Source organism: Cavia porcellus, unplaced genomic scaffold (assembly GCF_034190915.1).
Source record: "Cavia porcellus strain 051 isolate PalLab524CR breed Dunkin Hartley unplaced genomic scaffold, mCavPor4.1 scaffold_32, whole genome shotgun sequence".
NCBI lineage: Eukaryota > Metazoa > Chordata > Mammalia > Rodentia > Caviidae > Cavia > Cavia porcellus.
Genome location: NW_026947515.1, coordinates 29,706,829 through 29,732,744, shown reverse-complemented (window position 1 = coordinate 29,732,744; position 25,916 = coordinate 29,706,829). Strand labels below are relative to the sequence as shown.

Sequence of the window (25,916 nt, the reverse complement as noted above, 5' to 3'; positions counted from 1 at the left end):
CATCACAACATCACCAAAATCACTATGACCACAACTGACCACATTGTCTCCACCCCCACCATCACCCCCACCCCCACCACCCCAGCACAGCTACCACAATTACCATTACCCCTGTCAGCATCAGCATCACCTGGCACCACCATCTATCACATTCTTACGACTGCCACCACCAGTGACATCAGCACCATCTGCCAGGTGCTGCAGGGTACGGTTTGGAGAAGCACTGAGGGTCCATGGGGAACAAGCTACCTCATGGGCTGCCTTCTTAGGATGCAGTGCTTACCTCAAGGCTCTTAGATACAGGTGGACAGTCAGTAGGGCCCCAGCCCAAGGTCCCGAGGTCTCTGACCCAGCCTGGGCAGCATGGATGGGTCTTTCTCCAAACTGAAGTTTCATGCTCCTCCCCAGTACAATTAACTGGCTAATCAGAATAGGGAACCCCATCCCAGGTGAGCAAGAGGAGAAACTGAGTCAAATGGAAAATGGAAATGGAAAAGAAAGAAAAAGGAAGGAACATTATTGACCAACTGTTGAAGTCCCCTCAACACTGTTCAGGGGAGGGCCAAAGGGGCTGGCATCGAGTGGCAGACAGCCATTTATTCAGGGTTCAGGTGGCAGCAGCCAGAGGCTTTGTTAGCTTAGCCAACACTGGCATATCCCCTGGTGACCTAGGAGTGTAGGAGATGGCGACCTGCTGCTGGCCCCAGGCCAGCCTCTGAAGCCTGCCCACAACACTCTCTCTGTCCCCCAGCCTGTCACATCCTCCACTCACAGCCATGCCGTTCCTGCTGAGTCCAGTGGCCAAGGCCAGAATGAATAAGGCTTCCTGGTTGCCATGACAACCAGCTCTCATACTTGCATGACATATACACCTGCAAGCACTCTGCATATGGGGTCACTCTGGGTGGTCTAAACAGCACTGCTGGCCGTCACTCTGGCAAGGTGGCCTTGGGCACTGTCATCTCTATCTTTGAGCAACAAGCCTCTCTTGGGGTCATCCCAAGACTGAGATGTATGGGGTGCAGGGCAGGGCTTGGTGGGGCTGCATGGACTTCGGGTCTTGAGAGGTGGCAGGCAGCCTAAGGTGAGTCAGGGCAGCTACTTCCCACCCAGAAGAAAGGAAACTGGTGAATCTGTGATGCCTCATCCCGCCTGGCTGGGCCTTGGGCCCAGACAAGAGGTGACTCAGCAGAGAGGTGGCCAAGCCAAGGGAGAGGGGATGCCCCAGGACCCTGGTAACCAAGCTATGTTCTGCCAGCTCCCAGCCCAGGCTGAGCACTGGAAGGCAGCTCCCTCCCCTCCTGGGATGACAGGATGGGGCATGTGCCACCCAGAGGTAGCCTTTCCCAGGCATGGGCAAAGAGGAAGGGGCTACAAGGTCCACCTCTGCAGGGAGAGGAAGAGTAGGCCAAAGGTGCCTGGAAGCCAGGGACTTCCCAAACCACAGGACTGAGACTGCCAGGAACCCCAGCCAGACCATAGACTTGTCCAGCTAGGGGAGGGGACTGACTCCAGGGCTAGGAAGGGAAGTTAGCCTCCCTGGCCCCACTCTGGGGACTCTGGAGGGGCATGCCTGTGAGATGAGTGTGGCTGCCCCAGCTGCAAGCTTTCTGCCCCACCCTGGCTGGCCCCAAGTCCCTCAGGCCTCCCCTCACCCAGCCTCCCAGGAAAGCCCCACCCACTCCTTCCTCCCCAGGATAGTGGGAAGCAACTGAGTGTAAAAGTCAGGTCTGGAAAAAACTTTCTCCAGGACCTCAGCCTGGGAACCCTGCACCTTGAGCTCTCCCACACAGGAGGCAGGAGGGGCAGCAGAAACCACAGTTCAGCATCCCACAGAGCCTGTGTTCCAGGGAAACTGAGGCCCCCACAGAATTCCCTAAGAGCTCTGTGAGAACAGTGAAAAACCTTGGCCAACCAACCCTCCAGGTCCCCCGAAACATGGACCCCAAGCCAGAGTCTGCAGTGGGGTCTCAGACCATCATGCCAGGAAACCCATCCCAGCACTGCAGCCCTCCTGCCCCTGAAGCCTGGCTCCCCATGCAGGAAACAGAATGACGGGTTGCTCTGCTGGCTGTGGCTCAGCCCTGCGCCCAGCCTGTGGCCTTCCTGCCCCCACACTGCCTGTCCTTCGGCTGCTTCTTTAATGGGCTTCTGATAGCCTTGAGAAATGAAGGGGATGAGACCGAATGGTCCTCTAGGCCCCTATCCTCTGACCTGGCAGCTTGCCCAGCAGCTGGCTGTGGCCCAGTGTCCCCCCTGTACCTGGTGAGGCTGTCTACCTGGGGTGGGGTGGGGGGTTGTCTTCACTAATTCCTTCCCTTCATGCTGAAAACCAGGGCTGGAGCTCTGTCCCAGACACAAGGATACCATATCGCTATCATCATTAAGGTGAGTCCAAGCAATAAAGCACAGGAAAAAAAGCAAAAGATCCCACTCCCCTGCAGTCATCACCATACACCCCTGCTCCAGAGTCACCGAAGACCAAACAAACATTCCTCTCAATTCCAGCAGGGACACCTTGGGACTGAGAACCCTGACATCTCTGCTGCCTATTCCTCCCGGAAGTCCAGCCCACGATGGCAAATGCCGCAAGACTCACTCCCCAGTCAGCAGGCACTAGGATGACCTGTGTGGACACACTGTGCCTTGTACCCCCCACCAGCACGGGCAGGGGAACCCCACTCTGACGCCCCCCATCTTGGCCCTGGCTGGACACCTGCAGTAGTGTCTGCAGGCCCTGCCAAATGGGCAGTGAGTTCTAGGGTTGGGAAGTATGGGCTCCTTGAGGTCTTCTCCAGCCCACCTGGTTCCTGAGCAGCTTAGGAAAGCCTAGGACAAAGTATCTGCACTTCTGTCCCCACCACCCTGAGCAATGGCACAGGGCCCAGACAACAGAGATGTGGGCAGACCTGGCTACCATCTCCCTAGCCCCCAGCTGCCGACCAGTAGTCAACCCCAGACAGAGTCAGCACAGTGGCTGCCTGGGATCCCGGTGTAGCCTGGGCCCCAGCCAGCACTGCAGCCATGGGTCAAGTCCAGCCAGGAACTGGGCTGAAGCTCCTTCCTCTTGGCAAAGGCCTTGACTACCGGGTGCTACAGTTAGCAGCACTGGAGGAGAAAGCAAAGAATGCTGGAGGGGCACTTGACCTGGGCCTACTCTGGCCAGGTTGCTGGCATTGACTGCGATGGCACCTACCCTGATGGTAGATTTATGGGGCTACACAACATGGCACCTGAGACCCGAGATCCTGCATTGAAGGAATGGGGTACAACTGACATTGCTTCATGTGCCAAGTGAAGTGAGTCTGTTGGTTCCAAGGCTGCCCAGCTAGCTCCTCTGTGGTCAAGGTGGCCCAGCCCTACTGCAAAGCCCATCCGGGCCACTGCCTATTCCCCCTCGAGAGCCACAGCACACTGGGGATTTTCCCCGGAAAGGTATTTGGAAGCTGTGAGTGTCACTGGTCACCAAGACAGGCAAGGCCATGCTGTATATCTACTCCCTCTGGTTGCCCCATTGCCCAGCTGGGTCCTAGTTCCAGGGCTACCTAGGCGCTGCCCTGGACACCATGGAGGCCTGGCCATAGGCACCAGGCTGGCTGAGAAAACCTCTCAGGAAGCCAGCAGGCCAGGAGGGTTGGCTAACATGCCTCAGGCTGCCTGGCGCCTCAGGCACAGCCTCCTGGTCCCTCAGAGGTAGGCTTTCCCCATGCCCCAAGACCAGACAACCTGCTCAGGGCGACAGGGCACCTGAACCTGGGCTGCCAGCCACAGGAGGATAGGGGTACCATCAATGTTGCTCTGTGTGCCAAATGAAGTGGGTCTACTGAGGACTGAGGACTTCCGAGTACGGAAACCAGCCCTCACCCTAGTCCCACGTAGAGCACTGTCTCGCCAGTGGTGTCCACCCCGCAGAGTCCTGCGATGGCTCAGCCTTTCTCTTGCCCACCTGTCATGGCTAAGGCGGCAATGGAAGGGAGGACCAAAGGTGCTGAGCATGCTCCATGCTGTGAGCCCCATGGACCGGGCACCTCAGAAACTGGGCCTGGTTGCGTTGCCCACCCAGCTGGCTCTCTTCCTGGCCATCCCAGCTCCACCCTGTGACAGCAGCCTAAGCTGTGCAGAATAGGAAGGAACAGAGCTCCAGGGGACAAGCGTTTGTTTTGAGTTAAGGGAGCCATGGAGATAATGTCTTTCTTTTCTGGAAACTGTGAAATGGGTTGTTAAAAAAGAAAAACAAAAACAAAACAGAAAAAAACCCAACTGTGGCTCACTGAGATGGCGGCAGCTCCTGAGAAGCAAGTCCCTTCCCAGGCTCTCAGCGCCCTGCTGCTTCCGGAAGCCCAGCTGACGGGCTGCTGGCATGGACCTCCCTGGCTCTGCGTCTGGCGGCTGCAACCACCACCCGCGCCAGCTCCCATCCTCCTGCTCACATCCACTCAGGCTCCCCTCTTCCCTTAGCATGGGCTTCCAGCTGTGCCTCCCCCAGCCCTGCCCCCCCCCCCAGCTGCCCAGATGCTGGGGACACCCAGTACGGGGCAGCTGTCCCTTGGTCTCCACAGAGGACACCAAGAGGCTGAGACTGGAGTGACAGTGGGCCTGGCTGGGGGAGCCAAAGCACTCCTCCCACGCAAAGCCACACCCCAGAGGGAGCAGGGGAGAGGAGGAGGAAGGATGCCTCTGCCCCGCCTGCATTCCTCTCATTCCAGGAAACACAGAGAATAGAGAACTTCCACCCTGGGTTTCCTAGGAGGATCCTCTGGGTGTCTAGGGGGAAAGGCTCGGTCCAGGTGGCTGGGAGACTGGGGTGGCATGTGCCCATCTGGCTTCCCAGGAGGAAGCAGAGGGTCCAGTGAAGAGGACCCAGCTCCACTAGGAAACCAGATGCTCCAGGGCAAGGGCAGTGACAGTGTGCCTCTCCCAGTGTACATGGTCTGATTTCCAGGTGCAGCCTGCCATACTCTGCGATACTCTGTATCCATGAGGGCCCTAACACAAGCCCACAGAGGAAGTGTGTGCTGGGGATGTGGGCAGAGCAAGGGAACCTGACCATGAGCACTTAGGGGTGTGTCTCCGTATGTGCCTATGTCTCTGGGGGTGTGTCTGTAGCTATAGGGTGCACACATGTCTATGAGTACAGCCAGACTCCATTTCCAGGGACAAGGGGAGGCAGGCTACCATCTACCCTGATGGTAGATTTATGGGGCTACACAACATGGCACCATCTACCCTGGAAATCAGCCGCTCCAATCAGCCGCTTCCCAGTGCTTAATCTCCATCAGACGCTGGAAAGGTCCTGCCCTGTCTGCCCACACTTCCTCCATCCTAGTGGGGACACAGCCAGCCTGCCAATGGCAGAAGTCATCTCCCACTTCAGTCAGCACCAGGCCACAGCTCTAAGGTCTACCTCAGCAGTCATGGATCCTGAAGGGCAGCCGAATGGCAAGGTTTATCCCTATTCCACCATGCAGAAAGAAGCAGGATGGAGCCTTCCTCTCCAACCTCAGATGCCCTTTAAGGGCTATCCTTTTCCAGGCCTAGGACCTGTCCAGATCTGGGGCAGTTCCCACTCATCTGAGCTGGCTGCCTCAGGTGTCAGGGCTGTTAACTCCACTTGGGGCTACTCTAAACCAACCCCACGGTCAGCACGACCCCAGGGAGCCCTCATGCTACCCCAGCCCCCATGGGCAGCTCCTTACTAGTCTCAGAGGAAGTGGCAGACACAGGCCCAGGGAGAGAGGAACACAGGAAGAAAGAGGAGACAGTCAGGCTCTAGAACCACAGCCTGGGGGGCGGTGGGGGCTCGAGGGAAGGCCAAGAATGCAAAGCAGTAGGCGGAGGGCTCAGCCCATCCCTGGGACCAGGATGGGCCTGGAATGAGCACATCACCAGGGAAGCCCCTCAGCCGGCCTGAGGAACCTTCTGGAAGTCCCTGCCAGCCCCAAGGAAGCCCCTTTAACGCCACAATAGGAAAGCTCTGGGTGCTGAGCCACTTGCCCAGCAATCCCGGAGATGGCTGGGAGACACCGATGACAGGGGACAGGCCCAACCACCAACAGCCCAGAACTAATAAAAGAAAAGGAAAATCGGATATAAGTCTGGTTCTTATTAAAAGAGTAAATTTAGCCTTTTGGCTAAGGCAGAAGGGCGGGGTGGCCGAGGCTCACCACGGGGTTGGCCCTAGCCTCCCTTCCTCCCAGAGTGACTCACAGTGTCCCCAGGGCACGCAGGCAAGGGTAGGGGCCGCTCCTCCTTTTTCCCCCCTTCACACGTTCCCAGTGTCCTTACTCCTGCTCCGCGTAGGCAAGTGGCCAGGTCTTCCCCAAGCCACACAGGACAGTGAGCTGGGCAGGAAAAGACACGGGACCCACTGCTGCCCGCGGGAACAACATGCTTCTTTCCTTTCCACCGGCCTGAAATAAGCCCGGGGGCTGGTGGCAGTACTGACACTGGGTCTCACACACTCAAAAACATATGAGGATGCACAGAGCACGTGCACTCCAACATGCACACACATACACAGCACACACCCACAAAAACTGACAGGCTCATAACCATGAATATGCACACACATGTGTACACATACAAGCCACCACCTGGGCAGGGAGACTCCACAGGCAGGGTTGGTGGCTCTGGTCTAGCTGGGCAACATGAAGCTCTCCTGCCCTGGGCAGGCCTTCCCAACCCACCAGCCACAGCTTCTGCTCAGAGTGTGACTCATGACTCTCCCCACATCCACTGAGGTAAGGTAGAGACAGGTGCAGGCCAGGGGTGCTAAGGGTGGGCCACTCCCATGTACATATTCCCCACCTGGCCCATGGCTCCTGACTAGTCACAGACCTAGTCCCCTGGTGCCCAGCCAACCTGGGCATCAGGGAAGGCTCTGTGGTAATCAGGGGACTCAGACCCAGGGCACACAGCACCTTTCCAGCCACCCCTACTCCCAGAGGTCATCCACATGGATGCCCACTGGGCCCTGTTCCCTGAGCAGCAGCTCCATCTCAGTCCACAGGCAGGGTTCCATCTCCAGACACTAACAGCTGGACTGACCATAACTGCCTGCTTGTGGCCTGGTTGTAGCAAGTATGTGCAGGACCCTTGCCTGGCCAAGGCTGGCAACTCCAGGCAGGGAGCACCAGGTCCACCAGAGGTGGAGAAGGGTCAGCTGTGTCCCTCGGATGACACCCAAGTGTCCCCAAGTAAAGCCACAGGTTGAGAACATGTGCAGGTCCAGGGATCTGAGGCCCCTTGGATGACCCAGCAGGTCACAGGCCCACATAGCACCCTGCGCCCAGTGAGGGCGAACGCTATCCTGTCTGCAGCCCAAGCAGCAAGGGTGGGGGCAGGCATAGTTGCGTACATCGTGGTCCTCACTTCTGGTGGTGGAATCAGCTGCCGTGTGGGCCTGGGAGAGCTCTGCTGACCACTGCAAAAACTCAGACCAGCTCCTGCCCCCCAAAAAGGTCCAGGTACCAATGGCCTGACTTCCAGAATGGGATGGTTCACCCTGCAGCCCCCTGGAGCAGTCAGAGCACTGCAGGGGTGAGGGGTACTTCCAAGGCCTGCTGCCATTACAGCCTTTTGTTCTTATTTCCTAAGCAACTGCTTCAGGCACAGCTAGCTGGCTTAAGGCACTCTGAAGCTCACACTCCAGCGCTGCCCCTTTGGGGATATGCATGGTGTCCCACTCCAGTCACAGCCAGCCCAGCCTCCTCTGTAAAGCCCTGCCTGGACTCCTTCTCAATGGAGGCCTTCCTCCCTGGCATTCCTCACCATCAAGAGACCATCCACTCAGCACTCAGGTGTGGGCCCAAGGACAGAACAGGCTTCTGTCCCCTACTACTCTTCAGTGCTAGCCCTGGGGCCCAGGGTAACTTGGGGAGTGGGAATGTCAGTTCCTACATGAACAGCCTATGGGAGAAGAAAGCAGGGAAAGTTCAAGACAATGCAGGCTGCCGCCCTCGGGGACAGCCTCCCAGCTCATGTGAATTCACATCTGGGGACCCAAGATGTAGGGCAGTCTGGTGGGGAGGACACAGCACCCTTGAGAGCGCACAGAGCATGCGTGTAGAGGGAGCATGAGAAGCTGAAACACTTTGCAGGGGCCTGGTGGGCAGGGACTAGGCAAGTGGGAAAATACAGGATCCAATTAGTGTGAAACGCTCGCTTATTTCTCAGCAAGATTGCATCACCATGGTGGGGAGCCAGGCAGAGGTGGGGACCGCTTGGCCCCTGGAATGATACAAGTACACACTCCCTCCCAGATGCCCTGGGGTGTCCTTCATAACTTCCAAGTGGGGACACAGAGGCACAGGGGCTGAGGCAGCTGAGGCCACAGAGCAAAGTTGAGACTGAGCTTAGTGACTTCAGTCTTTCCAACCCAAGCAAAGGGGTCCTCCCCAGGCGCCCTGCTTTCTGGTTCTGGGATGCTCTCCGATACTAGAGGTCAGAGCTGCTGCAAACTCTGAGGACAGAGCCAGGAGATCTGGCTCCTGTCTCCAAGGACAACGCTGCAACAGAACAGAATACAAGGAACACCCCCACGTCCTGAGGTAGAAATATGCTTTTGGGAGCAGGATGAACACAGTTCCTGGGACAGAGCTGCCACTCCCACTGAATGGGGCCCCCTAGAAGAAGGGAGGAGGGCATCCAGGACTGACCAGAGCCAGTCAGCTAAAGAGGACAGCCTGGACCCCAGCAGGAGACCTAGAGAGAGAAGACTCAGCAGGAAGGCAAGCAATGCCACCTGCCCCAGCAATCTGGCCTCCCCTCAGCCCACCACTGCAGGGTATGTAACCAGGGGCCACAATAGTCTGGGACAGTGCAGGAGGAGCTCTCTCATCAGTACAGGGGTCGTGACTACTAGGTAAGCAAATGACCTCACTGAGCCTGTGCCACCCACGTAGGACCTGCTCCTCAGGTGGAGTGGCAAGTGACTGCTCCCTGGCCTTGTGGGGAGTGAGCACAGGGTGATCATGGGGAGGGGCCAGAGCTGCCAGAGCTGAAAGTTTCTAGGCACCAGTTTTGAAGGGCCTAGAAAACCATGACTGACCCCCAAATGCTCACAGCTCTAAGAACCTCTGGTCCAGCTTGCTGCCCCAGGGAAGTGGAGCTGTCTAGTGTCAGTCCCAGAGCTTGGACTGGCCCAAGGAGGGCTGGGGGAGTACCAGAGTGGGGCCCAGGCATCCACTGACCCTGCTAGGGTAGGCAGTTGGCATAGAAACAGCTGCAGAAAGTACTGCCCCAGACTGGAGGGTACAAACCCCCATTGTCCAAGCCACAGAGCAGGTCCTGGGTAGTGGCCAGAGAATGAAATCTGACCCCAGCTCATTCATTAGATGGGTTGAGTGCCCTGTGCCAGGGTCACCCACCCTCACCCAGCCCAGCCTGGAATCTGAGGACACTCAGGCAGCTAAGTACACTGACCTGTGGCCCTGGCTCTCAACAGACCTCTCGTTGCTACAGGCCAGCTCACTCCACTTGCAGGCAGCCCAACCAGGAGCAGGCTGACCCTAAGTCAGATGGCAGAGGGTCTGTAGTAGACAGCAGTGCCGGGGCCTGCAGTGCAGGTGGGACTTGGGAGGGGTGTAGGAGGACATGTAGAGTCAGGAGGACCTTGGACATCCACCCTGAGGAGTTACGGCCATGGAAGGAGTGGAATGGCTTCCAATGACCCCAACCCACTGCTTTGTCATCTTTTCCTTTTTTTTGGGGGGGGGGGATATTGAGAGTCAAACTCACGACCTCATGCTTGCCAGGCAGGTGCTGTGCTGCTGAGCTACACCCCTGGCCCCTGGTCTTTTCCTTTCAGTGTGCACAGGACCCAGACTTGCTCCTATGAACAGAACATGGGAAAGCAAAGGACCACCACCCTGAGGCAAGACTACTGCAGAGACCCAGGGCTCCACTCGCTCTGGGTAAGCAGAGCTTGCTGCCATACCAAGCACTACCTGATGGGAAGGCACCATCTCCCACCAGTGGCTGGCATGGACCAGAGATTGCAGACAGCCAGAGGGGAAAGCTTGGAAGGTGACCCCACAATTGCACTTTGAGATGCTCACGGCCCATCTAACACTGTACCCCTGACTCCTGGCACATACAATTGTGAGCTAACAAACATTTGCTGTTTGCACGTGCTGAATTTGGGGATAGTCTGATATGTGGCATTAACTAACCTAATATCCAGAGACCAGACAATGGGTGTGTGTGTGTGTCCAGGACAGACACAGAACCTCCAGGGAGATGAAGGAAGCCCAGGAGGGAGTCAGCAACACAGGGGACAGGCCTGCATCTGCAGAAAAACTTCAAGTGCAGACTCAGGGGACGCCTCCCCAGGTGGTGCCCAGCCAACAGGTCCTAAGGACCCACGATGGAAAAGCAGTCCCCAGTTGTGCAGGGCAAGTGTGGCTGTCACACCTGTGCCTGCCCTCTGAGCATTTCCTGGCCCTCTCCATCTTAGGGATTGTGGACTTGGTAATCTGCGTTTTTACTAAATATTTACCACCAACTGTGCACCTTGTCACAAAAGATGAGGATGGCCTTGTGGCAGTTTCCTCATTTTCTTTGATTTTTATCTGTATTCACATACAGTAAGGGGGTTTTCAGGGTTAGCCTAAAGATGCATTACAATTTAATTCAGATTTAATTTTAACATTAATTTAAAGCAAATTAAAGGTTTATTTTTAGGATACCCAAAGGGATGCAAAATGTCTCAGAAAAGGGACTGGCTTCTAGGCAAGCTGCCTACAAATGACCTGCTGGCCTGTAGTGACCATGGTGCCTGGGGAACTGGTTAGACAGAGCAGAAAAGGCCATGGTGGAATCCGGCTGCTTTTCTTTCTAGATAGGACAAGGAGGTCCATGCACTCCAGGACCCCGTCATTGGCCAGGGGTGTCAGAGTCCTGGTCCTCCATCCCAGCTACCACACATAGGTCAGGCTCTATTCCTGTCTGGGCCGGGGTAGAGGGAGGGGGCCTGGGACAGCTACCCTGAAAGCTAGTGTGGAAGAGAAGGCAAGCAGGGTCCCAGCTTCCTGGCCCAGGTGGCCTGTTGGTGTCTTACTTGTCTGTTGCTGTGGGGGAAGGGGAAGAGGGGTTCATACAGACCTAGAACACAACAGACCAGGCAACCCATGAAGGATCCCTTTATATCCTACATTCCATCTATTAGTCCAAGGGTTCCTCATGGCACTGCCTGGGCCCCAGGGCCTATAGATCAGCCCTGCTCAGGCCCACAGTCCCAGGGCAGGGCAACATAGGCCTACTCCAGGAGCATCACACCTGCCATGACACACTGAGGGTGATGATGGTAGTGACAGGGGCTGGACTTGAGCAGGGTACTGAAGCCAAGGGCCTGAGGGTCCTAGTTGTGAGGCTAGACAGTGATCTCAGGGTTGCAGAGCCCAAGTTGAACTGTGAGGAGGGACTGGCCAAGGAGGGCTCTCAGTCTCTGGCCTGGCCCACCACCCATAGACCTTTGGGCTTGCCTAGGGGGCTTTGGGCTTTCCTGCCCCCACCATGGGCAAGTGACCCTGTACCCTTCATTAAAGACCTAGGGGTTCCAGGGGAGTCTGGTCAACTCTGGGGGCTCCTGGGACCAACTCTCAGGTGACAGGGAAGGTAAGGAAGCCCACAAGGGGTGGGCACCAAGCCAGGACTATGCCCCAAGTCACAGAGAACCCTCCAGTTGGGGATAGCTGTACCCATCTCAGAGACAGGAGACTATGACTCAGGGAGTTCAGGTAGCTCAACTGTCAGGGACCAGCATGCACCAAGTAAACCATGGTCCACAGGGACCTTAGGCTCAGGAGGGATCTCTGGATGCTCAAGGTGGTGGCATTGTGACTTGGTGACATAAGTCTCTGGTGCCATGACTATTCCCAGTTGCTGGCCCAGCTCAGGTGCCCAGCAGGTGCTCTTGTGAGAGCCTATGCATAGAGACATGGTGGGGGCAGGAAAGAGGTTCACAGCCCCTGCCTACCATCTCTCCTCTCCAGGGTCCTGCCTATCCCCCTGCTGGGTAATGTCTGCAGATGCACATATGGTCCCTCTTCCTTCTTGACATGCATGTGCCTACCCCTGCCTTACGCAGCCACACACTGCCACATTGGGGGGGGTAACCCCCAAGTCCATCCTCACCTGCTCCTTGTACTGTGACTCCAACAGTCACTGGCTTTTGCTTCCAGATATATGTGTATTCCCCATCAGGCAGAACTCATCAGGGATGGTCAGAGTCCTACCATGAGGCAGGACCCCACCAGGTCAGAACCTCTGGGTGGAGCCCGGAGGAAGTGCCAGGAACGGGCAGCACCAGGTTGCAGGGTGCAAGGCAATTGAGAGTGGTGAACCCTCGTTAAAATGGGCAGGCGTGTGAGGAGTCAGCCAGTGACAGCAGCTACACTAGAGCTACCTGGGGACAGGGTTGAGAATCCCATGGGGCAAGGTAAGCACAGCCACAGCCAATGGCTGGGCAGGGGTGGGCATAGGGACAGGGCAGGGAGCTGACAAGAGCAGGACAGGCTGGTTCAGTGTCCAGATGAACTGGACCTGAGAACACCTTCATGCAAAGTGGGAGCTCAGGAAAAGCCTGGCCAAGTTCAGTAGATTGGGGTGGAGAGGTATATGATCTTCAGCACGCAGAGGGGAATAATGGGGGACTGAGGGGCTGTGTACTGAGGAGCAAGTCACTGGGGACCTGAGGCCTAGTTCCCCCAGCAGGCACCAGGAGCCAAAGGACAGAGCAGGCAAGAAGGACGTGCTGAAGGAACAGGCTGTGTGTCTCATCATGGGGAAGGCTTGTTCTGCCAGGGCTGCTGGAATGCAGTTCCCTAAAGGCCATTGCAGGCCAGTATGAGAGGGACAGCAGAAGCACGAGTGAGTGTGAGCTTGCAGAAAGGCAGGCGTAAGCTAGTAGTGGGTGGACTACTAGCCAGTCCACTGTGGACTGCAAGGGCCATGGTGGCTGGGCTGGCTGGAGGGACATTTACCACAAGATCCACACTGCAGGCTTTGAAGAAGACACAATTTGGCCATCTGCAGGACCAGGAAAACCCTGCAGCCCCCGAGGGATACACCCCCAGCAGCCCCTTTCCCAAGCCTACCACGGCGCCTTTACCCTGAGTTGGGTTTTACAGGCTCCCTGTCTAGCTGTGCCCAACCTGCTCAACCAAACCGGACCACATCCTCCTTGAATCCATTCACTGATTGCACAGCTGCTCAGCACACGGGTCCTGAGAGCCCTACTAGCCTGGCTCTGGGGTGCAGGCTCCACGTACCTCCCAGAAGCCCAGGGAGAGAAAGCCCTTAGACACCACATAAGGACAGGCTGGCAAAAGAAAGGCAGCCAGTGGGAAGCGGCAGGCTGCTGTCCACTGGCTGCTCCCACAGCTGTCTTGCGATTAGGTTCCAGATTTGTTCATGAAAGCAACAGTGTGGGCTGCTGTACTTTTTATCTAATATGGTTAAGGATAGGGGAGCAGGGTGCATGCCCGCAAAAAGCACTCCCCCTTATCACCCTCTGTCTCAGGGACCCCAGACCAGTGCTCAGAAGTCGCAATCAGACATACCATTCTCACTGCCCTGCCACATTTCTGGAATTTTTGTCTGCAGAACTAAGTCCTTGTGCCGAGGTAGGGGAAAAAAGCTGCTTCCTTCTGGTCCCTGGCACACAGGGAGTCTTCCACCAACACAGGAGAAGGGAGCACCCCAGTCAGCCCCAAAATCTTTGTGTCCAAACACACAGGCCTCTTTGTTCAGGGAGGGGAAAGGAGAGGGGGGGAAAGAGGTGACAGGAGCCAACCCACCTGTTCCTCCCCTCAGGTCACCATGAAGGAAACACGTTCTGGCTGGACCAATCTGGAACCTGATCGCAGGACAGCTGCAGTAGCAACCAGCCCATGCCAGCCTGCAGGCCTGAAGCCTGCTGCAAACCCAGCACTGACTTTGTAACCAGGGGATGGGTACCCCCTGCCCAGCACCCACCAGTCTCCAGAACCTGTGGTGACAGCTGTTCACCAGGCCACAGGAGGCAGCGATACCATGTATTACAGCAAACAGGGGCAGCCCACTGACAAATAGGCCCACATGATCTAAACGGTATATTATCCCATAAAAACGTCAGCAGGCAGGGCGTCAGAGCCAAAGCGGAGTGCTGCCCCAAGCTGGAGGCCCTCCGAGGCACCCAGCCTCCTCAGCACCACTGGACTCTCAGGTCCTTCTCTAGGTATTGCCTGTTGGGTTGTGATTTTGGTTTTTGCTTGTTACACCTTGTCTGTGGTGGGGGAAAATGAGCTCCCAGGGGTTAAAGGGGCCAGGGGAACCCTGGGGGAACTTCTCCCTGCAAGTAAGGGGGTGGACACTGGGCAGAACAAGCAACCTATTTGCCATATACACAGGGCACGTGCTTTGCAACCTAAAGCCCGTTCACAGCGTATCTTCAAAGCAACCATAAACACACACCCAAGGAGACTTTCTGGAGCCCTTCCAAGGAGTGCCTGGGGCAGGCCACCTCCACTCCGGGAGGTGTCCCCTGGGAGTTTGAGAACTTCCCCAGAGAAGGTGAGGACAGCCAGCCTTTCTCTACAGGAGCCTGGGGGGTGGCTCCTCTTGGGAATTCTCCACGCTATTAAGTACTGCTGTGAGTTAGGGATGTAAGGAGGGCAAGGTGGGGGTTGCCACCCCAAACTGGGACTCCCTAGGATGTGCACTATTCAAGAAGGGTTTTCCAAAGGAAGGCACAGGCTGCACAGGCTGAGCTTAGTGGCCCGGTAACAGTCTTTCATGGGACTCTGGCCTGATATTCACAAATGGTGAAGGGGGAGGGGCTGAGGGGCAGCTGAATTTTTTTTTTTTTTTTTAGGGGTTTTCAGATATTTATGATAGGAAGGAAGCCAAGTGGAAGGAGGCCTTCAAGGAGAAAGGGCAATGGGGTGCTAGGGTGAGGACCACAGCTCTGGCCATGCTGGCCCAGAAAGCATTTATTCCCAGTGGCACTGGTTGAATTCTATTTGTGCCTGGGAATTCCCAAAGCAGGGACTTACAAGGTCCCAGGCAGGACCCTGAAGCTAGAGCAATGCATTCTGGGGAACGTAGTCCTTAGGGAGTTAGAACTGGCCAGAATTTGGGCAGTGTTTAGTTAAGGAACAGCCAAGGAAGAGCACAGAGCAAAGGGGCCTATCCTGACCTCAGTCTCAGAGTAGAGGTTTAGGATTCCTGGGAAATGGTTTCATTTCAACATCTGCTGCCTCCCTCAGATCGACACAAGTGTTTTCCTCCAAGCAAGGAGTCCTGGTGTACTTATTTTGGGTGTGGATGCCTAGGAGCTCACCAGAATGAGGGATCCAGACCAAATCTGCCAAGTTGAAAGCCTCTCACTTCTGTCCTCGTCTGGCTATGGTCTTCAGACACTGAGAGAGAGGACCAGGTGCTACCTGCTAGCCTTGGCCTGCAGGAGAGGCTACAGGCACACCAAGCACTCGCCTGCACATTATTTATGCTCACAGCCCGCTCTGATGACATATGTAAGTTGACAGCGAACATCCTATCAACTTGCTGGAGTGTATCTTGATTGTTAAAACACACTCTTAAAGGTGTATGATCATTTATCAAATTAAAATAGCCGTGCCTTGCTCATTCCTGCTCTGTCTTCCCAGACCCCCAGCAACCTCACTCCTGTTCCTCTGGTCTCCTGGGGACCCTGATTCTTGAGCACCCTAGCCTCCACACCCCTCCCCAACCCTTCCCATGCCGGGGCAAACGCGCTAATCGCCAAGAAGTGACAAACGCCAGAAGCCTCACCAATTAAATTTAAACTCATGCAAAGCTCAGTGGCCAGTAAATTATTATTTTTATTAGCTTGAACCAAGTTCCCGTAAGAGAGAAAGTCAACTTGCTCCCATGAATGGCTCTTGTATAATTTATTTAACTCTGTGCTCTTTGCCAAAGCCTGAAATATTTTTAGCTCGTTCTGTTGTTGGATTTGGCTTTTTTATGTGTGTTTCTGAGGGGTATTTTTAGCCTCATCCATGTTATTCTAACAACCTCCTATGCGTTCTGTCCTGTCTGTGCGGCTGTTGAACCCTGTCTAGCGAGAGAAGAGAGAGATTTCTAAGAATAACCAGGGAATGTTTGGGGGTGCGTGTGTTTTCGGGGGAGATGCGCTATCTGTGTGATGCTGCTCCCCGCCTCGATCACTAATTTGCCTATTGCTCACGTGACCTGCATATTCCTATGGAAAACTCGGTGTCTCCCTAAGGGACACCGTGGCAGCACAAGCCCCACAGAGGAAAAAACCCCCACATTCCACAAACAGCTTTGGTGGGGCAGTGCAGCCACAGCCGGCCCAGTCCCCAAGCCCAGCCGCCAGATTCCCGGATTCCCGCAGCTCCACTGGGCACGGGCGGCAGCTTTGATGTCTAGCTCTGTCACTTAGTGAACAGGATGGGTAGAGTCTTCGGAAAGTAACTCTTTTCACACCTACTTAATGTTGGTAAATGCTGCAGAGACACTCCATCCTGTCATAGAGTTAATGAGGTATTTACGAAAATGTATTTTTTTCTTTACAAAAAACCCTACGTGATGAGGGAAGGGGAAACTGGATGGGGTCTTTTCACACCAGGGAATTCTTTTTTTTTTTTTTTTTTTTTTTAAAATTTCAGAGCTGGGTGGGACTTGGGGGTTATTTTATTTATTTCACCAGACTGGCTACCTGAGTACTTTCAGCGGGAAGGAAGTTTGCAATTCCCTGCTAGAGGGGCTTGGGTCCTGCAACAACCCAAGCCCAGGGCACCTGGCTCTCCAGGCAGGGACAATTCAGAGCCCAAAGACAAGGGGAGGGACGAAGATTATTCAAACCAAGCCTTGAAATAGCCCCTTGGTGGAGACCCTGCCCTGAGGGGGGACCAAAGCTGACCCAGCCAGAAGGGGGAGGAACCGGATATGCACAGGACTCCGGGCTCCCCCCAGGCCAGGACTGCCTCTTGTTTAAGGCTCTTGAGCGTTGCTCTGGCAAGATCCTCAATTGCTCCAGGCAGTAGCACTGATGGGAAATCTTGGGCTAGTTCTTGTTGATTTTCTTTTCTTTTTTCCCCCTCCCCCATTTCACAGTTTTGCCTCCGGACCATCTGTATTAGAGACAAAATCTAACACTGCACTAAAAATAATAGTTCCAAACATTTTAACTGCACCTTTTGGTGACAAGGTTACTGGAACAACACTTTACCATAAAAACCTACAGCCAAACATAAAGTACTTTCATTTTGGAAAAACAATGGGAGGAGAAGCCCTAAAGCCTGTAGCCCTTTGAGCCATACCCCTATCTCCCGAAGGCTGATGCTGTGCAAATGCTGGGTGGGAACAGAGGGCAGCTGGTGGAGAGACCCTCAGCCCAGCCTGGGCTATGCTGCCAGACCACGCAGGCAGGGCGATCGGCCAGGAAAGGCAGCTCCTGAAAAACCAGTGCCTCGCTGGGGTCCTTGGCTCCAGTGAGAGCCCAACACTGGGAAGAAACTGCAGCAATTGTTTTGGACGGGCTGCTGGGCTTTTGCAATGCTGGCCTGCAACCCAGGGCATCCATGGAAATGGGAAGAAAGTCCAAACTGGTCATTTGTAAATCCACACATGAAACACAGAAATTGTTTAACTTCATTACACCTATTTCTGTCTAAATTAGATCCTATGTAGACACAGACTAAGGCAAAGGGATCCAGGGTATAACTTTTAAAAAATACATGCAGTGAAATCTTAAAAACTAATATGATATCCTGGCTCTCTGCAGTTGCAAAAGGCGTCCAGCTGCAGCTGCCAGCCCTGCATGCCACGAAGGCTTCCTATCACAGTCAGATCAGACATCTCCAAGCACAATAGGTCCCTCTAGTCCCCAGGGGAGGAAAAGAATTGGGCCTCTAGAAGCAGAGCACAAGTGGCCCTCCAGCCCCAAAAGAGGGAGTTTGGGGGACCTCCAGCATTTACTGGAGCCCCCAGGGCATGGGAGTAGTGGGAAGGGCATGGGGTCAAGTAACAGGGATGAAGGACACAGGCCAGTCCAGAACCGAGCGTAATTCCTCACACCCCTCTGCAGCCTGTGTTGTAAGAACCGCATGGTCAAACTTAGAATGAGCAAGACAAAGGTCCAGGCTACCCACCATGCTCCCACCTGACTGGGTGTTACCAAGATCTAGAAACAAGGGTAGAAGGGTGGCTGACCAGGAGCTGGCTTAGCAGTGGGCTGGTGAATAGGGTCAGCAGTGACCTGAACAGATGAGGAATCCAGCCTGGGCTGGCCTTCCCAATGGGATGGCACCTAGCCCACCTGGGCACCCCTATGAAAGCCTTGATGTCAGGGGGCCCCTTCCCTAGGTGGCCCTGTGACCTGCCAGGCTAGAGGGCATAGTATGCTGGAGAAGGACAGCTCTCTCCCCATCCTCCCCACCAAGGCTGGGTCTCCCCGCCCCCCAGAGGGGGGCCAGAGCAGGGGCTGATGGGGAAGCTGGGAAACCTTCCCCTGCAGCCACCCATGAACCCCTTCCTCACAGTCCAGTGGGGCCTGCTCTGGTGGGCAGCATCTCAGCGTAAGGGTGGAAAGAGATACTTAATAACCGCAGAGACAGCAGAAGGGATATTTTTAAATCACCAATTGCTCAGGCAAGTACTTTTTCTCTTTCCAGTTATAAATCTGGAGAAAAGGAAAGGGAGAGAACAGTGGAGAGAACAGGGCAGTCTGGCTGGAGACTCCAGCTGGAAAAGAAAGGAGAAGAGTGAGGCTGACCCAGCATGGAGCCCAGGGAGACCGAATGCGTGAGCTGGAGGGCCCTTGAGCTGAACATATTCATAGCTCCTTAGTTGTCAGGCAATTTTGAGGTTTTTTTTGTTTTTGTTTTTGTTTTGTTTTTTTTTTAAAGAAAATGTATGTTTTTCTTTTTGACTGCCTTCCCTTCCAACGCTTCTAGCCCAGTCTGTGCCATCCGTTTTAATCCACACTAATTGTAATCCCATTAAAGCAGATATAATTTTATTAGTATTCACAGTTCATCAAGCTAGCAATAATAACGGTTACTGCCGAATACACACAAAAAAACCTACAAACATTTCTGATGTTTATAACAAGCTAAACAAAATCAAGTTGTTTTGCGAGGTGATCAGTGTGTCCCACTCTCAACCTCTCCTGCTTCCCCAAAGTCTTCCACTGAGAGGAGTGTAGCAATGGCCCTTCTCCCAGACCTCCCCCAATGCCAGGATCCATGCCTAAACCGAGCGCGGCCTTGGTGGGCTCTGCCAAGGACGGACCTTTCGGATTGCAAGGTGCACGATGCATGGAGGAGTCCGCAAGCTGGGCGCCCTCTGGCCGCCCCCGGCTGTCTCCTCTGGGGCACACTCACCGGGGACTCGCCTGCACCGAAATCCGGCACACAGCGCAGCGCTGCCCTCCCTAGGTGCGGGCTGCTTGCTGGCCGCACTCTGGCCATGCTTTGTCCGGCTTTAGCGACATGCCAAAGGCACTTGTTAAAGCTAACGCATCCCCTGCAAACCCATTCTCGCCCTGACACTTCAAGGCTTTATATAGAAACAGGATTTGCTCGTCTTACACCAGCAGTCCCCATTAGCACTCGCCCCGCACACACTGCCCTAATCTGCCGCGCTCGGCGCGCCAGGCCCCCTCCCCCAGCCACACAGCCTTTTGGTTCCCGCGGACAGCACTTTCTAGTCTTAGTCCCGGAGCATCCTAAGTACCTAAGGAGGTGAAAGGAGAATGCAAAAAAAAAAAAAAAAAAAAAAAAGGTTCTCTCAATTTGGTTTTGCTGGAATAGGTGAGGGTAGGTGGCCAGAAACGGAAGGTTTTATTTTTAGCCGGCTGCCTGAGACCACCCCCCCCCCACGCCCAGGAAAGGCCTCTGTAAATCACTACTAGACCAGGCTCCCGGGCTGGCAAGGAGCGAAGCCCCCTCCGCGCTGGCTGGGAAATGAAACCAAAGCTTGAGAACTGCTCCCGGGAACTGCGGGGCGGGCGCCGTCCGACTATTAAACATCCTCACCTAACGTCTGCACTGCACAGTGGGCCTCCCATCCTGCACCCACCGAGCATGGGCACTGACCTGTGTGCGAAGCCATGGGCAGCGGCGACGGGAAATATTTCCCCGGTTGGAAGTGCGCGGAAGGCTGCGCGGTGGGACCGGCTGGGGCGAGGCGCGCGGCTGCAGAGCCGCGGTGGCCCAGGCTCCCACGCTCCGACAGGAGATGCGGCGGCGGTGCAAAGTCGCGGCCATCCATGCCCGGCTCCGGCCCCAGCCCCGGCCCCGGCCAGCTGCTGCCTCCCGGGAGCAGCGTGGCCGGGGCCCGGGGGCAACTGGGCGCACAGGCGGCGCGCGGACGGTGCGGAGGAGGCGGTGTCCGGGGTCACCGGCGACAGGGGCGGCGTGCCCGTCAGCACGCTGGCGGACTGGGCTTCTCGGCGGGCGGCCGAACCCCAAGCCGGCGGCCGCCGTGCACTTCCATAGTCTGCGGAAGCAAGCAGAAAACACTGGTTGACTCGGGGGCTCGGCACCCTCCACCCGCCCCCTCCTTGGGCCGGGCCGGGCCGAAGCGCTAGGTGCGTCTCCTTGCTGCACGCTGGGCCACCCGGGTCGTCCTGCACCCAGGTCTCCGCGTGCACACGAACCGTGCGGGTTATCCTCGGCCTGGAGGAACAGAGGGCGACCTGACCACGCTGAGCACTGCTTCCCCTTTGCGTCCCCACAGGTCCCTACACTGAGGGCACCGTGTGGAAGAGACTGCTGGCTCCGCTGGGTGATAAAATCCCAAATCTGCGAACCCATCACGCACACTTGCGCGCGCGCGCGCGCGCGCACACACACACACACACACACACACACACACTCACACCCTCTCCCCTCCCCCGCTGCCCAAAGGTGTCTCGGAGGAAAAGGCCTGGGGTCCACGCTCTTTTTTCCCTCGACCGTCCGAGGTCCAGCTTTATACTACATTCCGCTTAACCGAATAACCATGCTAATTAAGCGAGTAATTTTATTGATCGTAACTCAAGAGTTTTTTTTATAACCTTTCTTTTCTCTCCTCTCCCATCCCTCCATGCGTCTTTTCAGTCCATTCTTTTGAATCTGTCGCACCCCCCCCCCCGTCCCAATGGGACGAGCCTCCGCCTGCTAGCACTGTACCAGGACACCAAGCCAACTCCCGGCTGCCCCGGGTGCCCCACGACCGTCACTAGCATCACCTGGGCCACCACGCCGCAGTGCCTGGCCTGCTGTCCCCAAGCCCGGAGCTTCCTGAAGAGACTGAACAATCACCCCACCCCACCCCCAATCAGATTCGCCCAGGATTTTCCTTTGCAGACCGGGGGCTTTGAAAGTCACAAATTGTTCTCTCTCAGCCACCCAAATAGACCTCGGCATCTCTCCATTCAGTGCTTGCCTGAGATTGTCCAGCCAGGGCCAGTCTCCGCATGGCCCAGCCGCCCAGGATGTGGGATCTGCAGCTACAGCTCAGGAGGATCAGCCCAGCAGAAGTCTTAACCCATGCCCAGATCCCAGCAGATCTGCAACTATCGCCCACCCCCCCCCACTCCATCTTCCTCAGGGCTACCTAAAAATGACCCTCACCTCGTTTTTCTTCCACCCCCACCTACCTCGGAGCCCACTCCCTGGTAAAATTGGGGACAATTTCAGACTGGACTCAAGCAAGAGCTTTAAAGAGCACCACCATGCACGTGCCACCAAAGGTTCTTACCCTTTGTCATTCTACATATTTCTCCTTATTTCCTAAACATGCATTGTTTTAATGTTTGGTATCACCTCCAACATAAGGGAGATGGATGGGCTCTATATTCTTAATTGTGAAGTTTGCAGAAAGCCTTATGGTGGTTTCTTTAGCCTACCCACCGTGACAACAAAGCGATTAAGATGTTTTCTATTTCATAAATACCATTTTAAATTGCTATATTTTATGCTCTAGGTTCTACAACGTCTTATTTGCAGACTATTTTGTGTCTGATTTAATCTATAACCGAAAACATAATGTATTAAGTGAATACATATTTGTTCAGCTGATAAGCTTTTTTAATATTTATTCGGGGAGCTTTTGCATTGTAAATAAACGGGACTACACAAAGAGTTCTCTTTGTCTCAAAACTGCATACAAAGGGTTTAGGGCTCTCTTCCCTCAGGGGATCCACACTTTTCCCCGGTCCAACAAACAACTCAGCTAACCGCCGCTCGGGCTTTCGAGCCAGGCCGCAATGGCCAAGAGCAGCAGGCCGAAGAGCTACTCGCGCCGGGGTCAGAGGAGGGGCTGAGGGGCCGGGCGAGGGGCTTGCGCGCCCGGGCTGGCCGGCGCCTGTTAAGTCCTGGAGGGCGCCGGGCAGGACAAAGGGAAAGCTGGAAGGGGAGGGAGGTCAGGAGCCTGCGGCTTCAAAGGCGCCGAGGGCCCGAGAGGGGTCGAACTGCGAGCAGGGGCTGTGAGCCTCCCGGCGGCCTCAGGGTAGTCAATGTGTGTTCGGCCTTTGTTTTGTGGGTGTTTTCCCCCCTCTTCTTTCCACTAAGAAATACGGAAATTGTCGAGAAAGCGCGAGCTGCTCGCGATTCTTGAGACGCGGGCTCTGGGACCGAGCGGCAACTTTACTCTTCCACCTTCTGCGGGAGGATCGCTAGCTCACTGGCTCCTTTCCGACCGATCTACTCGGCTTTTTACACCAAAGGAGTGGACTAAATAACTGGTGTGTGCCGCCGCGATTCCCACTAGACTGGCGAGGGTTTTTCTTTGTGCTCTCCGCTGCTACGGAGCCGCCACGCCGCGAGTGCCGCCTGCCCGCAGGAGTCCGAGTCGCCAGGCAGTGAGCGGCCACAGCGGCCAAGGCTGTGAATCAGTCCCAAGGCCAGGAGCTGCGGCGCCGCCACCCGCCGCGCTCCGGGGTTCCGAGCCCACCATCTCCCCCGCCCTGGGACAGGCCGCCGAGGAGGACCCCAAAATAGGGCTGAACCAAGGAACAAATGCAATGAAAACGGTGGCGGGCAGAGGACCCCGCGCAGGGCAGAGAATCCCCGACAATGGCCTTTTGGAAAGAAGCGAACCTCGCATCGCCTACCCAAGGAGGTAGGGCGTGACCCCCGGAGCCGCCGCTTTCTCCTTCCCGCGCTCTGGGATCCCGGGTTTATACAGGTTTGCGTTGTGTTCAACTTTTCCTTCTAACCCCTCACCCTTCGCTTTTGAGGCCCACTGAGAGCCTGGATCCCCGCTCGTCTGTTTCCCTCCGGCTCCGTCTCCGGAGCTCGGGGTCCGCAACAGGCCTGCAGGGCCAAGCGCGCTCCGGGCGCCGGTGATTCCAGCGGCGCTGCAGAACCCGCTCCCTGCGAAACGGCCGCGCCCGCCCCTCCCCCGACGGAGAAGAACGCGAGCTGGGGTGGCGCCGGATCCCCACGCCCGGGGACGTATACTCTCGCGGACCTCGCCACGAAAGCTACCCCGTATGCTTACGGTGAAGACGCCCTCAGCCTCGACCCTCATCCTCCACCCCCACTCCTTCGGAAAAGCATTTTCTCTGAAAGGCTCAGAAATGAAGGGAAATCCAAAAACCTCGCTGTTACCCCTCCCACCCGTCTCGACCCTCGCCGCGACCAGGAAAGCCCCTTTGGGCACTGGCCCCGGAGCCGACAGGCTCCCTGTGCCGCCAAGCGACCGGGCGGGGCCCATCCAGGACCGCTCGGGGGAGGGGGCTAGGATGAGGACGCAAGTAATCGGGGTTCGCTCGTGGTTTCTCTAGAGCTGGGAGCTCGCCGACTGTCCACCCGGAGCCACCCGTGGGGCTTCCGCTGGACGCTGCAAGGTAGTCCCCGTCCTGTCTCGATTATTTATTTTTAATGCTGGGTGTCGATCGAGACAACAAGCGCTCAGAGCAAGGCAAGGACGCATTACTAGGGGAATTTTAAACCGATCAATAAGATTTTTCAGAGAGGAAAAAAAAATCATATAGTCCACTTAAAAAAAAAAACCTCGACATAACGGATTTTTAAAAAGGAAGATACATTATTTCTTAACACCACAATTCTGAATTTCTTGCCAAAAAATGTAAATCCCCAAAGCCAAAATAAAAAATAAAGTAATAAAAATACAAAAAATGAAAGCAATTTCAGTTACTTACTGGAGGCTGTTTCCTGGATACAATTGAATGCAATACAATTAAATCAGTAAATGTGACTTTGTTTTGTATTCCTATTGGTATTTTCAATGTGCTGACTGTTGCACTGTAAATGCACCGCTTCCACAACAACGACTCTAGCGAGCCCATCCAGAGCGGCTCTCAAGCCTGCAGCCCGGCGCGGCGAGCCACGGGCCCTGCATACTAATAAGCTCGTGCCACTCACCCCCGAGCAGCCAGCGCGCTGATTGGCCGCGCGGCCCTCCACGGACTGGAGCTCGTGCCACTCATTCGGCGTAAACAGGCCTCCCAATAGGCTGGCGCCGAGCCAGGGAGCTGCCAATCAGGGAGCAGCAGGGCTACTACAGAGCCTGATGGCGCCTAATTCAAGCCTGGCGAGTGCGCAGCTTCTCTGCGCAGATCATTGCTGCTGAATGGGAATCTGTTAGCGCTGGGCGGGAGAGGAAGCAGGGGCGAGTGAGAACGCGTTCCCAAGCTTAGCGAAGGCTTTTTCTTTCTTTTTTATTTTTTTAATCCAGCAGATCTAACGTTTGACTTCCGGTGCACAGAATACCAGAAGAAATAGCAACACCCCTAAAAGCAGATGCCTCTGGGATACCTGGCATCTGTCTGGTAGGACGCAGAACAAGGACCACGATAGGGCCGACTTCTAAACCCGGACACCTCGTCGGGCGGGCTCGCTCGGGCCCCAGCCCAGGAATGCGTTCCTTCTCACGCCGCGGAGACGCGAGCTTCAGAACGGCAGATACGGCGCTGCCCTCTTCCCGCTTCAAGAATCGGGAGACGAGGCCTTTCTCCTCACGTCAAGTTCTAGACCTTCAATTTTATCTCCCTCCGCGGGATTTTGCAGCAGAGCAGCAACCAAAAGGAAAGTCGAGGGCTTGTTGCAAAGACAAAAATGACTCTTTTCTGTCTGCTCCTAGGTTTTAAAAGTACTTTCTCATTTGATAATTTTGAGGCAAGTTGCCCTGGTGTAAAGACGGGGCTTAGCATTTTTCAGAGCCGCCCTCCTGCATGTCGGCTACATTCTCACTACATTGGAAAATAGCCGCGGAACAATTCTTTTCACCGTAATCACAATCAAACCACGTTAAAAAATATTCTGCAAGCAAGCATCTTGGTGAGAATTTGGTTTCCTATACAAATGGTATTTATTCTCGGGAAGCCGAGGTGATGTCTTAGTCACGAGGAATACATCATTTTTTTTACTCTTCTTTCTCCGCGTGAAAAAAAAAATAGGATATGTAAACTAAATGCCAACTGACACATTCACACGCCTTAGAATTTCTTTATCTCCTGCTTCCGGCGAGGACGCGAAGGGGTTAACCCGCAGCCTGTTGTTTCCTTTCTGTCTCCGCCCGCCGCCTCCCCCCTAAGCCTAGGGCCCTGTCCCACGGGACCGCTGGGATTGGTTGGCACTCAGCCAGCAGCCTGTCACTCACTGAGTGTAAACAAGGCGCTGATTGGCTGTTGTCCAGTCCGCACTGGGCCTCCTGAAAAAAGCAATTACTGCCTCCGCGGTTTCAAGGCGGCCCAAGGCCGCTTGATGAAAGGAGATAAGCTGGGGACCGTTTCCAGGATCCCCGCGGGCCGACCCTGGCAGCCGAGGAGCCGAGGTGAGGTAGAGAGCCCGAGGATCAAAGGAATCCAGAGAGAAAAGGGAAGCGGGCGGACATCCTGACCAGTCTCGCCCCCCGCGGGCTGCGCTGACCTGGGGTAGGGGCCGCGGGCGGGGACTCTGGGATTTCCCGCCCGCCGG

At 55.5% G+C, this 25,916-nt stretch overlaps 1 protein-coding gene and 1 long non-coding RNA gene across 5 annotated transcripts in view; one reads left to right on the top strand and one right to left on the bottom strand.

Moving 5' to 3' along the window:
• Bahcc1 (BAH domain and coiled-coil containing 1) overlaps positions 1 to 24,329 on the bottom strand; it is a 57,831-nt gene extending 33,502 nt beyond the window's left edge. For 3 of the 4 annotated variants that reach the window (XM_023562914.2, XM_063242259.1, XM_023562916.2), the window contains exons 1-2: positions 24,140 to 24,329; positions 20,085 to 20,487 (exon numbers count right to left, since the gene is read on the bottom strand). In XM_023562914.2, coding sequence (XP_023418682.1) covers positions 20,085 to 20,259 — 175 coding nt within the window. In that variant the 5' untranslated portion in view covers positions 20,260 to 20,487; positions 24,140 to 24,329. Of the gene's footprint in view, positions 1 to 20,084; positions 20,488 to 20,647; positions 20,817 to 24,139 lie in introns of those variants that run through there. The other variant, XM_063242258.1, reaches the window with a different exon arrangement.
• On the top strand, positions 8,491 to 10,116 carry LOC106026502 (uncharacterized). The gene is made up of 2 exons (XR_001200141.3): positions 8,491 to 8,785; positions 9,809 to 10,116. It is a non-coding gene; the product is annotated as an uncharacterized LOC106026502 (long non-coding RNA).
• Positions 24,330 to 25,916: the final 1,587 nt, after the last annotated feature.